The sequence below is a fragment of the Cheilinus undulatus genome, linkage group 16 (genome assembly GCF_018320785.1).
Source record: "Cheilinus undulatus linkage group 16, ASM1832078v1, whole genome shotgun sequence".
NCBI lineage: Eukaryota > Metazoa > Chordata > Actinopteri > Labriformes > Labridae > Cheilinus > Cheilinus undulatus.
The window spans coordinates 38,916,292-38,933,970 of NC_054880.1; the positions used below are offsets into that span (position 1 = coordinate 38,916,292).

General features: G+C 38.1%; 1 protein-coding gene across 1 annotated transcript in view; it reads right to left on the minus strand.

Annotated features, from left to right (window-relative positions):
* Positions 1-17,679, minus strand: part of LOC121523343 (inactive phospholipase C-like protein 2) — a 76,862-nt gene that overhangs the window by 40,298 nt on the left and 18,885 nt on the right. Inside the window, exons 2-4 of the mRNA XM_041808189.1 lie at positions 3,657-3,758; positions 3,302-3,451; positions 3,001-3,161 (exon numbers count right to left, since the gene is read on the minus strand). Coding sequence (XP_041664123.1) covers positions 3,001-3,161; positions 3,302-3,451; positions 3,657-3,758 — 413 coding nt within the window. The remainder of the gene's footprint in view (positions 1-3,000; positions 3,162-3,301; positions 3,452-3,656; positions 3,759-17,679) is intronic.

Here is a 17,679-nt window from a genome sequence, read left to right on the forward strand (position 1 = left end):
TAAAACAGAGCCTCACATTTTTTTTAATGGGCAAATTTCATTTGGGTTTTTTTGTGCACTACAAGAGGGTATAATTGGTATTAGAACCAAATTATTATTACAAAATCTGACAGACAATCTGGATGATAAATGATTTTTCACTTTATGGATAAATAAGCCTTTCATAAAAACACCAATGATAGCATCAGTTATGATGTCTTGTGTAACTGAAGAGGAAAGCCTTGACTTATTTCTTTTTTTCTTTGCTTTGTACTACTGAGAAAATGTGAAGAGTAAACTTTTCAAACCATCTGATTCTTTACCAAATTGCATATGCAGGGTGTTTCTGATGTATGCAGTGTTTTACATCAGAGTTTCTGTTAGCTTTCTGTGTACCGGTCTGCTAGTTTCACAGATGATGAGACTACTAACAGCCACAAAGCCTGGCTGAATAATATGCTAATTGCTAGGGGTGTAAATCACCAGTTTTCTTACTGATATCAGTATATTGGACAACATTCAGATATTTTCCAATATCACAAAATCTGTGACAATACTATTTAAATTCGATTCAATATTGGAGCCTACGATCAATATCAGAAAATTTTGTGCACAAATTTAACACAGTTACAGAAAAAAAACAGTTTCTGACATTTAATTATTGGAAGGTGTCTGGATTTAACAAAAATCTCTTAACAAAAAGAACAAAGTCCTTCATATCACTACAGCAACATTTTTAATGTTGTAAATGTAGTCTGAAATCTTAAAACTGGGGGTCTTTGATAACTTTTAAATTTGAACATAATATGAACATTTGTATTAAAACATGTTTATTTAAAATAGCAGACATTTTAAGTACCAACATTTGTATTTCTTCATGTCCTCAGATCACTCTAAGGCACTATTATGTACTTCTTTCTGCAACTCTTTCAAAATAATGAACAAAATTTTGGCCTGTTTCCCATTTTATTTTTTTCCTCTTGAACTTACTTACAAACGTGGACCTAAATTGATATTTCTGCTCCACGGTATACAGGATGATGTCAAACAAAGCCTTTTTCAGGGGAAGTTTGGAGCTACTGACTATGGATTCTGAATTGGTCATCGCTGCAAGTCATAAAATGCCAAAACAAAGGGAACTGCAGATAGCTGAGTGGCATAAATAAAAATAAAAAGGCTGTTCAGAGAGTTGTTGTGGAACTGTATTCAACATATTGTCATGCAGAATGGTGAAGGTCATGAGGGCCGGTTACGAGAACACCATCTCACTTCCCCAGAGCGGGGCGTTCATTTGTAGTTTATTTGTACACTAGTTTATTGTGATTAATCAAGGTCCACAATAAGTGCACCGATTTTTTAAGCCTAATTAATCTCATGCTACTTAATGTCTCATTTTGCTTTGAAAAAATTACAGACAGCTCAGTGGACAAATCAAAAGTAATCTAAACCTTTAAATGTTCTCTTATTTCATTTCAATCCATAACAAGTTCCTTTTTCCATAGTTAAGATCATGTTGAAATCTATCATCTACAAATTAAACTAGGTCTATATCTAAACAGGAAGTCAGTCACCTTTAGTTTAACATGTTAGAAAAAATTAAAAATGACACAAAAATGGTTTAAAATGCAAAATTGTGGGGTTTTAAAATACTGAACGCCTTACTCAACATGGGTTGATCACTTCTTATGCCCCTACCAATTACCAAATAGGTAAATACTGAAAAAACTACATATTATAAATTGCATTACCTAGAGGATATGTTGCAAGTACAACCTACTTCCTGTTTGGTGCTTTGGTTGTTTATGTACATAACAGAGCACATGGCTAATTAGGGTGGTGAATATACAGTACATGTGATCAAGTGGCAATTTCAAACAAAGCCCTTTTCAGGGGAAGTTTAGTGCTACTAAAATCTACTTGGAGGAAGGATTCTGAATTGGTTATTGCTGCAAGTAATAAAGACGCCAAAACAAAGGGAACTGCAGATAGCTGAGTGGCATAAACACCAATGCAGCAGCCAAGACACGGGCGGGCCTAGGCCATGCAGAAAGCTGTTGTGGACTTCAGTTAGTGGGTAAATCTACCTATGACCAATTTTCAGATGAAGTGGAACTGTATTCAACAAAGAATATTGTCATGCAGAATGGTGTAGGTCATTAGGGCCGATGGCAAGAGCACCATCTCACTTCCCCGGAGCAGGGTGTTCATGCTCAGGGCGTCCTGGCTAATCAGTAGCAGCAGTGTGGAAAGAGCCATCAGGACTGGACTGAACTATCACAGTCAGTAATTTTGTCTTTCTTTGGGACTACTCAAAGGAAACCCTGATGGTTTGATTTTACTGTTTAGCTGAGGTTACAGTTGAGATCATCAGTTTATGAGGACTAATATGGGACAACTGACGGTAAGACTTCATTTTCATTTGTAATGCATTGTTTTAACGTGGTTATTTGTTGGGATGATTCGTTTGTGTTTTCAGTGGGGGATATTATTCAGCTGTTGTAAGCTGCAAAGTTATGGTAGCAGCTAATATGAGAGCTAACAGTGCTAATGTGAAGCAGAGTGCTGTTGATGTATGTGTTTAATTTTGGCTAGGCATATATTGTGAAACTGAAGCCTGTGTGTAAGGAAAAGTTCACAGTTTTCATTAAGAATTGCCTTCTGCAGTAATTTCCAAGGTCTGCTCATGTGTAATATGTGACAAGCAGGCTACAATACAATTGGGTAAGGGTAACAATTACTTGGGTTTCTTGTCGACTCAGTTTCTACTGTCTTGTTCTTTTTCAGGTTCAGAAAGAAATATGTGTCCCCAGTCCCCTTTTAGCGCAAATATGAAGCTGTATCACATTTTTTCTGCAGGTTATTAGTCACGTGGCTATCTAAAGCAAATGCCCAGTAGCTTTTCTAAATAGACAGAATTCTTGAGGACGCCTGATTATTTTGGCGAAAAACTAAAAAGTCTAGCAGGAGTTATTATGAGCATAATGTGTATAGGGAATGCTGTGTTTCACTGCACTGCCATACCTCAGGCCAGTCACCCAAATGTTCGCCACTTCTGCAGAGTAGGCCACCAGGTCCAAGCTCTCATACATCTCCCCATAGATGATGGAGAATGCACAGTCCTCTGAAATCTGCTCATAAACTCCACTGGTGCGGAAGGTTTCTGTGTTACGACCTGTCCGTACCTAGAATTTAAGATCAGATACGATAAAACAAATCAACCGTTGTCTTCAACATGACTTAAGGTTGTAAATACTTCCTTTGCCTCAGTAGGAATCAATGAGGTCATTCATAAAGAGCTGATTTAAAGACTCAGAATACTGACCTCTCTCACAGAGGCTAGGGAGATCCGAGCTTTGTCTGACTCCTTCTTGGATGGCTCCCAGCAGAGAGCCTGCAGGCCGGTGTCCAGCAGGTAGTAACGCTGGTAAACACGAGAGTTTGTTCTGACTTTCTTCAGCTCACTCCCCTCAACCTGAAGACAACATGAGGATGAGATGTCAGTGTTAGGGCTTCCAATACACATTTTATATTTGTACAAGCTGTGCTGAGTGTTCCCTGGCATCAAAAACCTTTGATCTGACAGAAACCCCTGATGCATCCATTGCACATTGAATATTTCATGTAAAGGTATAGGAAGCTTATGTGTTATGTAAAAGGTCACACAGTAGCTGACCCACCATGGAGTGGATGCAGTCTGCCGCGCTGCTGATCTTCTTCTCTGACAGGCTGCTGCTGAAGGACACCGTCTTCTTCCTGTCCCGACTGGCACGTGACCCATCCTGAGGAGGAGGGAGGGAAGGAAGGTTAAGGATGGCACAGATAAAGAGAAAAGGAGTAGGGAGGGAGCAGGAAGAAGAAAAAGGACTTGAGAGAGAAAACACAGACACAGAGTCGGTTATCCCTGTGAGGAGTTTTCTTTGTTAGCCCGACAATCATTGTACTCGTGCAGCATGGATCACAAAGGATTATAAGGCATATCAGCTTATATAACCATACATAAACACAGATTATTTGGTCTTCCACATGGAGCCTCCTCCCTCCAATCTGTTATTGTTTTCCCTGATGATAAAAGCCTTTGCCCTTCACCATTACGCCATTAATCATACCTGACCAGACAGAGGCGGCAGGCTGCAGCATTTTAATTCTGCCCCTCCACGACGACACTGACAGGCCCAATCAGTTTATCTGGAGTCACCATCACAGCCCATCCATCTGATTTATTGACCGATGAGAAGACACCCCTACAAAGAGTCATGTGCTTACGGATAAGTGCATATATAAGTGGGCATAGTAATTCGATTATGGATATATTACAGTCCTGATCAAATCAAATCATAGACTTAATTGATGCTAATCTAGGGGAGGGACAACAGGATGACATAACAGTGACTGGTTCAATCCTAAGAAGAGTGATTAAGAAGTAAACACCCACTTAGTCTTCTGTCTTATGAATGTAGAAAGGAAATCTTTAATCACAACTGCCATGCTATGTCTTTATAAATTGCAAAAACCTAGAAAAACATGACAAAATCATGCTAAAAACACAGTATCATGATATTTACATACAGCCTTCATATAAACCAACTTATTACCAGTGGTTATATGCTTCCTTAAGGTTAGGAATGGAGTGGTTTATATGGTAGTGTAGCAGGCAGAAATGTTAATTTTTAATGTTGTAGGTGAATGTATTTTTTAATAAGGGGCTCAAAGAGATACATAAAATAATTATGTGTTTTCCAAAATCTAATCAGTTCACTCACAAGGATATAACTTGGATGTTCCACAAATTTGACAAAAACCTCTCAATAAATTCTTGAAAAATTGTGCTCACAAAATTTGAGATCACAGAGGCCAAGACCTGGTACCTGCAAAATCTATCAGTTCATTCTTGAGTCAGAGTGGACAACAGGCCTGTGCATTAGTGTTACATAACATGCATAATTCAGCCCACGCTTCAAATAGAAACAAACCAGCACACAGAGAAAGTCTAAAAGCTGCTAGCACGGCTGAAAGCCATGATACTGGATTTTTCAGTGGGTCTTCATGCACCAGGAAGTTTGACAAGAGTTATTCCATATGAAAGCTATGCAAAAACAAGGTAAAATACTGCAGCAACACTGCCAACGTTAATCTACATATGACAAGACATTAGGCTAATAAGTAGTTAGCAACAACAGCTAGGCTAGCTACAGTGGGCCAGTGAGTTTCGTCTGGGCTTTTTGGAAAATAATAAACCTGCAATTTTTGGCTGACCAGTGGGGTCTGCCCTTCCAGTGGGGTCTGTATGTGTATATGCCTGCCTGACTGACTATACTCAGAGCCGTACAGAGTTGCATCAGCAAAGAGTAGCAACATCTAATGGTGGGTCATGTAGCACAGTGGACATCCGCATGCTCTGTTTATCGTGCTGTGGATACCTTGTTCCGGGGTAGGAAGAGCTACTACTTTATTGCTGACAAAGCTTTATGTTTTACACTTTTCCTCCTTCGATTCACACCCCAAAAACCACTCATTTTGCCAAAACACACAATTCAGTGAGGCAATTCTACAGGCATCCCAGATAGATGCGGTCAGCCATATACCGGGTTTTTACCCAGTCTTGTTTTCAATCAATTTATATGCAATTATTTTTCAAGTTCCTCATCCTTTGTTTTTTCAACAAACACAAGCCCAATCATTCTGTTATAACTCACAAAATATTACATAGATACAACTACAGCTGAACAATTTTGAAAAAATAAAAAAATAAAAAAATTGTGATTGTAAATTGTAATTATTTTGACTCATATTGCATATTCGATATGAATTGTTGTATTGAAGGTAATGATGTTTTTAGGTCATTCATGGCACTCATTTTGATTCAGACTAATTTTTTGCAAACTAAATGACACTTGAATATTTGCATGATGTGCAGAGTACAACATTGGTGCTGAAAAAAAGTATTACATTGGTATTTTGACACACATTTCAGGTTAAGGAAATATCACAACTTCTGTAATTTGTAGGTTGCAGTAGGACCTATTGTGACCGAATTTAAATTTCCCAATTACCCAGCCCTAGAGGATCACAAGCTGCACTATTATGCTTTATATATGAAGCCTTGAGTTGTAATGTGTATGTGATAATGACTGTGGCTTAATGAGGCTGAGCAATGCTATTTAATCTATATTAATAGGTTTATGACAGTACCTACGTTTAATGCGTTCAAAATTGAGATTTTGTAAATACAAGTGGACTTACTGTAAAGTAAACCTGGAAATAACTGTTTTTTCAGAAATGAAAAAGAAACAACAGCAAGGACAGCCAAAATTGGCCATTTAAAGAAATATAAACAGGGGTGTCCAAACCATGGTCGGGGGGCCAAATGCAATATGGAAAACATATTGACAACCAAAATAATAACAATATTTTGATTTATTATGCCTTGATGAATTATGAAGGCTAATAGCAGTACCAACTGTGTATTATAGGCGGAGCTAGGGCCAACCAGGGTCAGCTGAAATCTGATTGGCCTCCCTAAAATCCTTAATCTGATTGGCTATTTGCCTTGTCAGCCATTAACTATCAGCACTTCAGCATACCCAATCATAAGCATATCTGAACCATCATAAGATTGGTTTTATTAACTGTACTATCCTCAAGGTGAGGCATATGAAAGTGGCCCCACCATCATATATATTTTTTGTATGCGGCCCTATTGGACACCCTTAAATATAACTGACTAAGTATGTGCATTAAAAATGCACGATAATTATCAGTATCAACACATTATTTAAAAAGCACTGATTTTTTTTTTTATCACCAATAAATCTGAGGGTAGATTAATTCTTGCAGTCACTAGCACTTAATGTGACTGAATGTGCACGGATATGGTATGACAATATGGCTGGAACACTCAGCTCACTATTAAAGATGTAGATGTGCTGAGTAAGAATTGCCCGCTTCCATTAAATCTTTTTATTTACTGTAATTACTCCAGACTTTGGTGATTTGTTTAATGCGAATGCTCATATTGCAATAACAATCAAATCTAAATTTATGGTGCAACCCTACTCCATGTCATTTAAACAGCGTAACATACTAGAACTAGGACTTAAACAGACTTGTAAATAAGAAAATACATACATGAAAATAAAAACCAGTTATGGTAATATTTATAATTGCGTATAAGGAAATATCTGAAGCAGTGAATAAACAAAATGTAGAGGAACATCATGAGAACGAAACAGGGCATTCAGAAAGTCGAGACCCATTTCACTTTTTCCTATTTTGTTGTGTTGCAGTTTGATGCTACAGTCATTTTTATTCATTTTTACTCTCATTGATATACACTTAGTACCCCATCATGACAAAGTGAAAACAGAATTTTACAAAGCAGCACACATTTATTAAAAGACTGAAATATAACATTGATATGAGTATTCAGACCCTTTACTCAGTGCTTAGTTGAAGCACCTCTGAAAGCAATTACAGCCTTGAGTCTGTGAATATGACACAACAAGCTTTGCGGTCCTGAACTGGGGGATTTTCTGCCATTCCTCTTTGTAAATCCTCTCTAGTTCAGTCAGGTTGGTTGGCGACTGTTAAAGATAGGGTTCAAGTCCAGGTTCTGGTTGGAGTTGTTCCTGGCTGTGTCCTTAGGGTCATTGTGATGGAAGATAAGCACTGCTTAACAGGTTTTCATTGGAAATATCTCCATGAAAACTCTGTTTGCTTTAGCTTTCCCTTTCCCTTAAACCTTAGCCGTCTCCCAGTGCCTGCTGCTATAGAACACCCCCACAGCATGATGCTGCCACCACCAAGCTTCACTGTAGGGATGGTATTGGGCAGGTGATGAGCAATGCCTGGTTTCCTCCTGACATAACGTTTACAGCCTGTTTAATGTTTAAAGTTCAATCTTGGTTTCATCTAGACACTCTGCCATAATCCCAGATCAATGGAGGGTCGCAGTGATGGTTGTCCGTCTGGAATTTTGTCCCATCTCCACACAGGATCTCTGAAGCTCAGTCAGACTGACTTTCTAACAATCCTGTCTGAGCTCTGCAGGCAGTTCCTCATGGCTTGGTTTTTGCTCTGATAAGCATTCTGCGAGGCGTTCTATAGAGGGGTGTGTGGCTTTACAAATCATGTCCAATCAATTTAATTGACCACATGTGGACCCCAATCAAGATGTAGAAACGTCTCAGCAACAATCAAGAGAAATCAGAGGAAACTGTGCTAAATTTTATGTGTACTGAGTGTAGATTAATGAGAGAAAAAATAGATTGAAATCACTGCAGCATCCATAGAGTTCATATGAATCTTGATATAAGCAGTGTGCTGACTGACATGTTAATATTTATAATGAACATCTCTGAATACTGATCAGTGTCTGATTAATCTCATCAGCATGTATCTGATTCCATTCAAATAAGAGTTCATATGAACCTCGAGAGCACTTGGGTCTTTCATGAGAGAAGAAAAGAGAGAACCCTTGATCTGAAAGAAATCTGGGGATATGAAAGCCAAAAGGAGATAAGAGAAAAAAAGAAAGAGAAAAAAGGCGCGAGTCGTGTTTCATCTGAAGAATATGAATGAACATGTGAAAGAGGGGACTCTCAATTCAATGAGGATGGAACAGTTCCCCTCAGAGAAAAGAGAGGGTGTGTAAATCCTCACAGAACACCTTATTAGGGTGGGGATGTGTTATCAATGATGTTAAGTTTTCCTTTTTTGTTTTAAGTCAGAATGGAGGAGGAGGGAGGTGCTCCAAAAATACCCCTGGTGCTTTGGGGTATGACAGAGAGGACGTGAACTTTAAGATCCCACCTGTGTTTTAAACTTCCTCTAAAAAGTCTGAAAAGAAAAGCTTCTACAGCCCCTCAAAACATAGTAGGCAGTGAGGCAGCCCATTAATAAATGAAATGCTGACTTGTGATTGAGTTAATTGATTTTATGTTCTACTTTTTTTTTTTTTTACTCTGCCCCCTTTGGAGTGATTTTGCAGACACCTCTAATTTTAACTCTTCCTCGAATAGTAGGCCTCAGATGTGATGCCAGCCTTGCAGCAGGGAAAAAATACGAAAATCTAATCAGGCACCTCTCTCTCTTTCTAGTCTATTTTAAAAACATTGCTGAATTTGAAGCATCTTCTCAAAAGCTCATGGGAAATACCCTTTGACGCAGAATGAGGTGCACAGCCAATAATTATTGACTTAACTCATAAACAAAGACACATGGACCTTTACACAGCAGTAAACTGCAGCCTACAGTACTGTCTTTAATAAATCCCACCATTCCTTTACATGCTGTGCTGTGACAGAGGTGATGCTGGATCAAATTTATATTATTCCCTCTGTGTTTGACATTAGCAGTAATGGCTCATTAGTGTCTGTATCAGCACCACTGCATGCAGAGAGTTCACATGTACCACAGGGCCTCCAAGGCTGGTTACATGTCAGCTTGGATTATTACACAAAGAATAGACAGATATCATGTTGACCATATCGACAAAGCAGCCAGAGGGATTCAGTAGTATTACACTGAAGTTACCCAATCATTAGACACAAAGGAACATTGAAAACAGGGAGCTAAGTCTGGCTGAGTTTAGAGCCAAAACAACTTACTTGAATAGGACAGCATTACATATTAGCATCCAGCCATTGCTTAGCTATTAGTTGGTGTTACATGGTACAAGAAAGAACGTGTTAATTGCTAGCAAACATGAAGCTAGCAAATTCCTAGTACAGCTTACATGAGCCTTTAGTTATCTTGTAGTTACCAATGCAGTTAGCTAGGAATTGGCTAAAAGCTAATATGACCATCAAGTAGTGTGACACACATGCGATCTCAAATATTTTACCTCCTAAAAAACGGTAGCTAATTTCATTTTCCAGTTGTTAGACAGCTGATGTCGACTCTTAGCCATCTCTAAGTTTAGACTGCAATTTGCTAGGAACTGTCTGAATGCTAATAGTGGTTGAAATTATGCTGTTCATTATATGCTAATAGCTTACATAATGTTAGCTGGAGGTAGTAGTGTTACACTACTACAGCACCCTCTACAGGTGTGTCCCAAATAGCACACTAAATACTTTGAGTATATTGTGCATTTAATGCTATCAAACTGAGAAGTACTCAAGTGCAGTAGCTACTGGTGCACTCAAAACCATCCAAGAATTGAGTGTAAAATGATGAACACTTCACAGTCTCAATGAACACCGCATTAGGGATGTAGTGGGATTTGTACGATGTGCATGCTAGCGTGCTAGCTAATGTTAGTATCTACTAGCTAGCTAAGGTGTTACATTATAAACAAGAAAAAGGCATTTAAGGCAAAAAAGTGACTTTTATTGAAGAACGATGGACACTTCACTCCCTCAATGACTGCTACACTGGTGACGAAGCAGATATTAAACTGCTAGCATGCTAGCAAACCTTAGTATCCGCAACCTAGCTAATGTGGTATAAGCAACGACAACACATTTCTATCAAGAAAAAGGCATTAAAGGCAAAACAAGTCACTTTTATTGAAGAATGACAGACAATTCACACCCTCAATGAGGGCCTTATTGGTGACGCAGCAGAAATTTAACTGTTATCATGCTAGCACAGTCGCATCCTCTAGCTAGTACAGTTGCATTTTAGTAAAGAATGAGACATTTAAGGCAAAATAAATGACTTTTATTGAAGAATGGTGGACACTTCACATCCTCAGTAGTGAAGAAGATATTAGACTGTTATCTTGCTAGCGTGCTAGCTAATGTTAGCATCCGCTAGCTAATGTGTTACTGGCAACACCGGTACATTTCAGTCAAGAATAAGGCATTTAAGGTAAAATAAAATCCTTTTTTTTGAAAACGAATAATGTTGGCATAAACTACAAGGGATATAAATTCCATAGTGAGTGAAAATTGCTGTCAAATTACAATCCTAATCACCTAACATCTGTCAGGCGTCTGCTGTTAAAAAAGAAGAAAACAGAGGCGGTTAAACCGTCATCACGTCCTGTTAGTGCAAAATGGCAGTACGCAATCTGAGACAATACTGACCTGCTGTGATTATTGGCCTGTCATTACTGCCATTAAGTGTAATGTAATACAGTATAGTAACAAAAGTATGCTATTCCAGACAAACTATTTTAGCGCAGTTAGCAAGGAATTAGCTGAATGCTCAGAACATTTAGAAGTGTTTCAGTGCATGATTTGAAATGCGTTAATTGGGCCATAAGCTAACACAATGCTAGCTAGGATGTAAACTGCTACTAGCCAATCTGCTTAAATTAGAATCCAGTCTCCTTTATAACAGAGTAAGCTAGTCTTGGCTAAGGGTATCAACATTTGATGGTGTTACAGTTTGCAGTTTAAAAACTGCAAACTCCTAAGTTAGCCACAGACAGCTTTCATTAGCATTTACCTTCTGACTGGTATTGCAGTTTGCCTTGGTTGACTGAAAGCTAATATAACAGGTAGTTGTGTAACCATTACATTAAAATACCTGGTTGACTTAGCCTAATACCAGCAGTCAATATAGCCTACTTGCCCCCGAACAGGTTGCACGACAGTATTAGCTGTTGTCTTGTCACTAAGGGGTTACTTATTGCTAGGGGATCTTACCCAGAAAATAGGATATAATCCATGATCAAACGTCATTTTTTTGGCCAATTAATCTAATAGGGTTGACATTTAGGACTTTCAGATATATCCTGTAAGTCTTACAGCTCGCAGTGCAACCTTTTACATTTTTACCCACCATCCTGAGCTTTAAGGAAAAAAATGCTGCTTATGTTGAATTGAAGTAATGAAGAATGTCCCTTTCAATTTAATACACATCAAATGGTGTTTTTGAAGCAGGGCTCTTTCTCCATGATGAGTGTTCAGTTGAGATTTGATTATCTAATGTGTGATGGCTGCCCCTCACATTCACCTCTGTTACTTTACAATATTACTAACAGTGAAGCAGACCGAGTTCAAACATGTGACCAAACAAGGCACGTCACTGTAGACTCTGAATAAATTATCCTGGCAGAATAAAACTTGAGGGCGCAGGTAGATAAACACAGGAATAAAACAGAAAGGTTGATTTAAGGCATAGACTGTCAAGCCAGACTAAGGTATGTAAACAAACACACAGCAGGACAAAATAAATTCACCCTCTATCCCCTGATAAACTCTGACTTCCATTTCCCCTAATCTTTGTCAGACTGCTGAATTTCTCCCTCACAAAGACCCTATTTTGTTTCTTTGATAGAGAGCAAGATGAGTCTCCAAAACAGCCACTGTGCTTCAAAACAGGAAGCTGCCTGTCAGCCCACCACAGAGAACTTCCTGTGGCTCTACTTAGAGCTGAGTGAAGTGACAACACAAAGGACAGAAAAAAAAAATATATTAAGAATAGAAAGCGATACAGTAATGGCATGTGTTACACTGAGGCATGAAAAACTCAGAGATAGTGCAGTAGCTACAGTATTTGAAGTCGTTAATTTTTGTAGCACTAAAAATGTTGGCATGAAGTGCCTTTAAACAGCATTCCCCCTGCGGATGGTTTACCCTTTGAGTTTATGAATCGATCATGGGCAGTATAATTTAGCTTGTTTAAACTCTTTAATGTCAAAATGAAAACAGATTTCTACAAAGTAATGACAATTAAATAGAAACATGTACGGTACAATGAAAAGTTGAATAAACATTCACCCCCTTTAAAATGACTGATCTAATTCAACAGAGGTCCAGCCAATCGGTGCTAGTAGTGTCACAATTAGTGAAATGGGGATCACATGAGTCAAAGTGTCTCAAGTGACTGTAGTATAAATACACCTGTTTCTAAAAGGCCTAGTCACTGGTTAATCAGTATTCCTGGCTACCATTACTCAAAGCAACTTAGAGAAAAATGTTATTTAAAAGTAAAAGTTAGGGGATGGATACAAAAAAATTCCAAGGCACTGAAAATCCTCCAGAGTTCAAGACTACTAGCACAGATTAGCTGGACCTCTGTTGAGTTAGGTCAGTCACTTTAAAGTAGTGACACATGATCAGTGTGTATTTGAAAAGAGAGATGTACCGTGTGCTCTTCGTTGTGTGAGCCTTTGGCTCTGGCTTTTTACCCAAATCCTTGACTCGAGCGAGTGTGCCTGAAGATAGCCCTGGTGGCTTCTCCCCTTTTGTCAAGTATTTATTTGAACTGATACCGATAACCGAGAATTTCCTACTCCTGATGGCCGATAACCGATAAGAACCAATCTTTTTTTCAATTGTTGATTTAACAAAAGAAGATTATTTGATGTATTTATGCACATCTGGGGGTAAGAACTGGCTAATATGTGGTGAGCAAGATATCTATTACTAATTCTAACTGTAACTTTCTAACTGTTATTATAGTTATTTTTTTTTGTTAAACATTTGTGTACCAAGCACAGCATACACAAACAACTGACATACTGTAGGTTTGCCCCTTTTCCTTTGAAATGAATTAAAGTATCTTGACAAGCGGTCAAATCTCACATTTCAATCAACTTAACAAGAATTAAGCTGACTCATGTCAAATCAGACATGAAACCAAATGATCACAGGCTGTCATGCTTAACAAATGGAGATGCTGTTTTTTTGTTGTTGTTGTTGTTTTTGTTGGGGTTTTTTTTGCAGCTTAAGCCAGAATTAAAGAGAGTTGATGTTGTAAATAAAGATTAAAAATATGCACTGACATAAGTCATATCAGAAATAGGTTAAAAATGTTAAGGGCACCGTGGTCTGTGGCTAAACGTCTGTTTCTAACGTCGATCAAACTTAATGAGTGGGGATACGTCTATGAAAGTAGCGGTGTATCAGGAAACTATCAGACTGATTTTAAGAACACATTAGCTAAAGAGAAACAAAAAACAATCGTATACTACAACCACAGCTAATGCTGGTGATACAGAACTGAGGAGTACTTTGTGAAGCTGAAACAAAAAGCTTACAGAGGTTGAAATGTTTTCAGTAGCTGAAGGGCTATACAGATTCAGGTGATTAATTTCTGTGTGATTGGAGGTACGACCCTTTCACATCACACAGTTCTACCATTTTTATTATGAATACTTCATAAATTGCAGCCTTAATGAGGCTAAAATGAACCGACCTTAGTTTCAAAAAGGGATTAGAAAACAACATTTTCAAATTACTTTATTTTTACTTTTGAATCCTTGCCTTGCAGTACAGAGTAAAACAGCTGTGGTAAGCAAGGGATGAACATGAGGCTCAATAACTGTGACCTACAACTTTAATCAAGATATCCTTGAGGCAAAGTGGGTTGTTTTGCAAAGTTTGAAAGAGATTCCACAAAGAATTCTTCGTGTATCAAATTTCTAAGAATGGCAGGTGTACATACGAATTACAACCCAAAAACAGAATGCCTCTGGCCTTAGCTATCAGCACCACAAAAGAACGGGGGAGCCAGTATGTTAGAATGGATAAGATGCATCACAAAGTTCAATTTGAAGCTCCTTTGAGAAGTTTATGAAACAGGCAAAAAAAAAACTTTGATGCTATCTATTTTTCTACAAAATGAAGAGACATGGGGAAAAAAGACTCAGTATTTATTGGTATTATTTTTTATGTCTTTCATACTCTGCTGCAGGGTATGTGTCAAGACGAGGAGATTCCCTTCATCAGATAAGACAAGATAAGATCACAAGAAGGGAAATCCTACCAATACTGCCTTTCAAACTTTATCAACACCAAAGATTCATAGTGGGTTGCATGTTAGGCCTTTTAAAACGAAATTTTTAAACCTGAAAATCCCAACTTGTCCAGTAAAGGGGATTAGCAAAAGATCAATTTTACTACTTGCCTGGAAGACCTTCACAGGAAGGCGACCAAGAGGCATCCAGATTAATGTCGAAACTTGCAGCTGTCCTATCTGAACAAAGGCTTAAAAGCCCCAAAAAGTCATAAAAAACAAACAAAAACACTGATGGCTCGCTTGCTTTAAGTCCACTGAAATTAAAAGGAGGGGGACTGGCATTAAAGGATGCTGGAGAAGCAGCAGGCTACACTATAGCTCCTTACACTCCTTAACCTGAAAAACAACCTCTCTTATCAAAGAAACAAATATCTTTATTAATCATTTGTGCAGTACATATCCTTCTTAAAAATGTAAATCCCTTTGATTTAAAAATAATTAATATGGGTTAAAAAAATGCAAAAATGGGTTAATAATGGCAAAAAATGGTGGAAAGGGAGGTGAAATTGGATATTGAAAGTAGAAGAAATGGAGAAATGGGTTAGAATGAGATTAAATTGCAAAAAATAAAAAAATGGCCATAACTAGCTGTAAAAGGGAGTTTAAAAGTGGCTGAAAAAACTTCAAATGGGCAAAAACAGGTGGAAATTTTGTGAAATGGGATGAAAATTGATATAAACTGGCAAAAAGAGAAAAAAAAAAACACAGATATGGGCAGAAATTGGTTAAACTGGCAAAAATGGGCATATTAGTGAAATGTGGTTAAAATGGGACAAATTGGGCATAAAAAGTGGTTAAATGGGGTTAAAAGTGGCAATAATGTTTAACAGAGAAAACATTAGGCTTAAGTGGCAAGAATTGGTTTAGAAGTGGTAAAAAGAGGAAGAAAAAAAGTGGTGGAAAGGGTTTAAAATTGGCAAAAATAGTTTTTTAACCAGCAAAAATGAGTTAAAATTGGTGGGAAAAAATGATGACAATGGGTTAAAATTTGGCTAGATCTGTGTAAAATGGCAACAGTGTAATTCAAAAAACATTCTTAGTTTTTTTAGGGAATCTGGAGACCCCCTTTCAGTGTCTCATGACACCAAGGTTGAGAACCACTGCTGTACAGGACTGTCTGGTACTGGTATTTTTTCATGATTTCAGCATTAATTTAAAAAATGACAACATATTGTTTTAAATAATAATTTTAAAAATCTACTTTTTTGTTTGTTGTGTTTTGTTGGAGGCCTAATATCTAATACAGTAAAATAAACTTAAAAAAATAGTTTTCATTTTATAAAGTTGAGGTAATGCCAAAAAATACTATAGCAAACATGAGCATGGTATACATTTTCTTAGTGGTTTATTTTGTCAAAAGAACACTTTTTCTGACAAGATCTTCACAGTTAAAATCTGTAGGGTGGGTGGGAGGGTTGAGTGCTTTTATTGTGAAAACCCACATCTGGAAATGTGGTATTGTCAGTGGCAGCTTGACACATCTCAGCAGGAGAGAAATGAAACTTAAAACCGCAAGTGCAGAGAAGTGAGCACAGAGAGTCACAGTCATTTTTCTGTGATCGTATGCAGACATAAGTATCACATCAGAGGCTTGTTTCATAGGGAGAAAAGGTTTGTAAAACCTGAATATGCATTTAATGCATTGTATCTTTCAATTTGCTACCATGATATAATGCTGTTACTGCAAAGAGAGAGGAAAAAACTGTGAGTATAAATCTTAGGCCAGCCCTATCATAAAGCATAAAATATCACAGAATCTGCACGTGACATTTACCTCAAGGCGCCAACATGGCCCTCATTAGCCAGCACACATGCATGCATGATATGATGTATGACTGCCTATGTTCATATAAATGAAACAATCCCTGCATAGTAACTGCTGCATCTTAGAGTCAGCAGAAAGAAGATGTAAGTCGGCACGGTCTTTGCTGCACCAATTTAGACAAACAGAAAATCAGAGAAAGGAGACGGATGTTGGAGGAGAGATAGAGAAGAACAGAGGAGTGCAAATTGGCGGGGAGGCTGGACTGCCTTTACTGCGGCCTTGTGTGTTTGACGTCTGATGATGGATGATTAATGGCATAGTGAATTTAAGTGTCTCTCACCCTTGAGCACAACAACACCAGGGTGGGGGGTTAAGAGGTGATTCACTGGGAGTCTGGATGATGTATAGATGTGCAGAGAAGGCCTTCAAAAAGAGAGTCTGAAATAAAGATTTAATGTTTAAGGTAGAAACAAAGGAGCAAAAAACAGACAGGTGCTCCTCTGGCTTCTGAATTACACCTGCTCATTTGTGTTTAAGAGCCATTTCTAAGACTAAAAGCTCCAATAGTATGTAATTATACTCGCATGTTACCCTGACAACCCAATCTCCTTTATTCTGATTGGCTAACAGGTGTACATTTAAACCAAAGTAGGGGTTATAGTTCCACTCAACTAATTCACCACTCTGACTCACTACTCAAAATATAAAGCGTATTATGCAGCTAGTAGCCATAGCAACGGCACAAATGATTCATGCAGTGTAGCAGTTAACAATAACTGATGAGGCTAAACGAAGTATGTGTTAATGAGGCTACATACCAAGTGAGATAATGGTTGGCGACTTAGACACCGCCTTTGTTTTGTTTTGTTCAATAGTACGGGGTCGACATGGAGAAAACATATGGATGAGTGGAAGATTCACCTTTTCTGCTTCATGCCACTCTTTCTTCAAAAGGATCTCTAATACAGAAAAAATACAAAATGAACTCTAATTACTCATGCCCTAATGAGAGGGATAAGTGAAGAATCCACTGCAACCTCATCCAAAAGCTTGTGCTCTTACCAAACCTTCCAGATGGCCCCCAGCAGCCATCACGGCCCAAACAGCACTGCCCTCTTTAACAAGCCCAGGCTCCGTACATGCAAGCTTCAATGCCAGGACTATCTGCTCCACCACATTGCCCCTAATAGCTCCCATAACTCAGCTGTGAAACTAGATGAGGAGCAAAAGCCAAGACATCA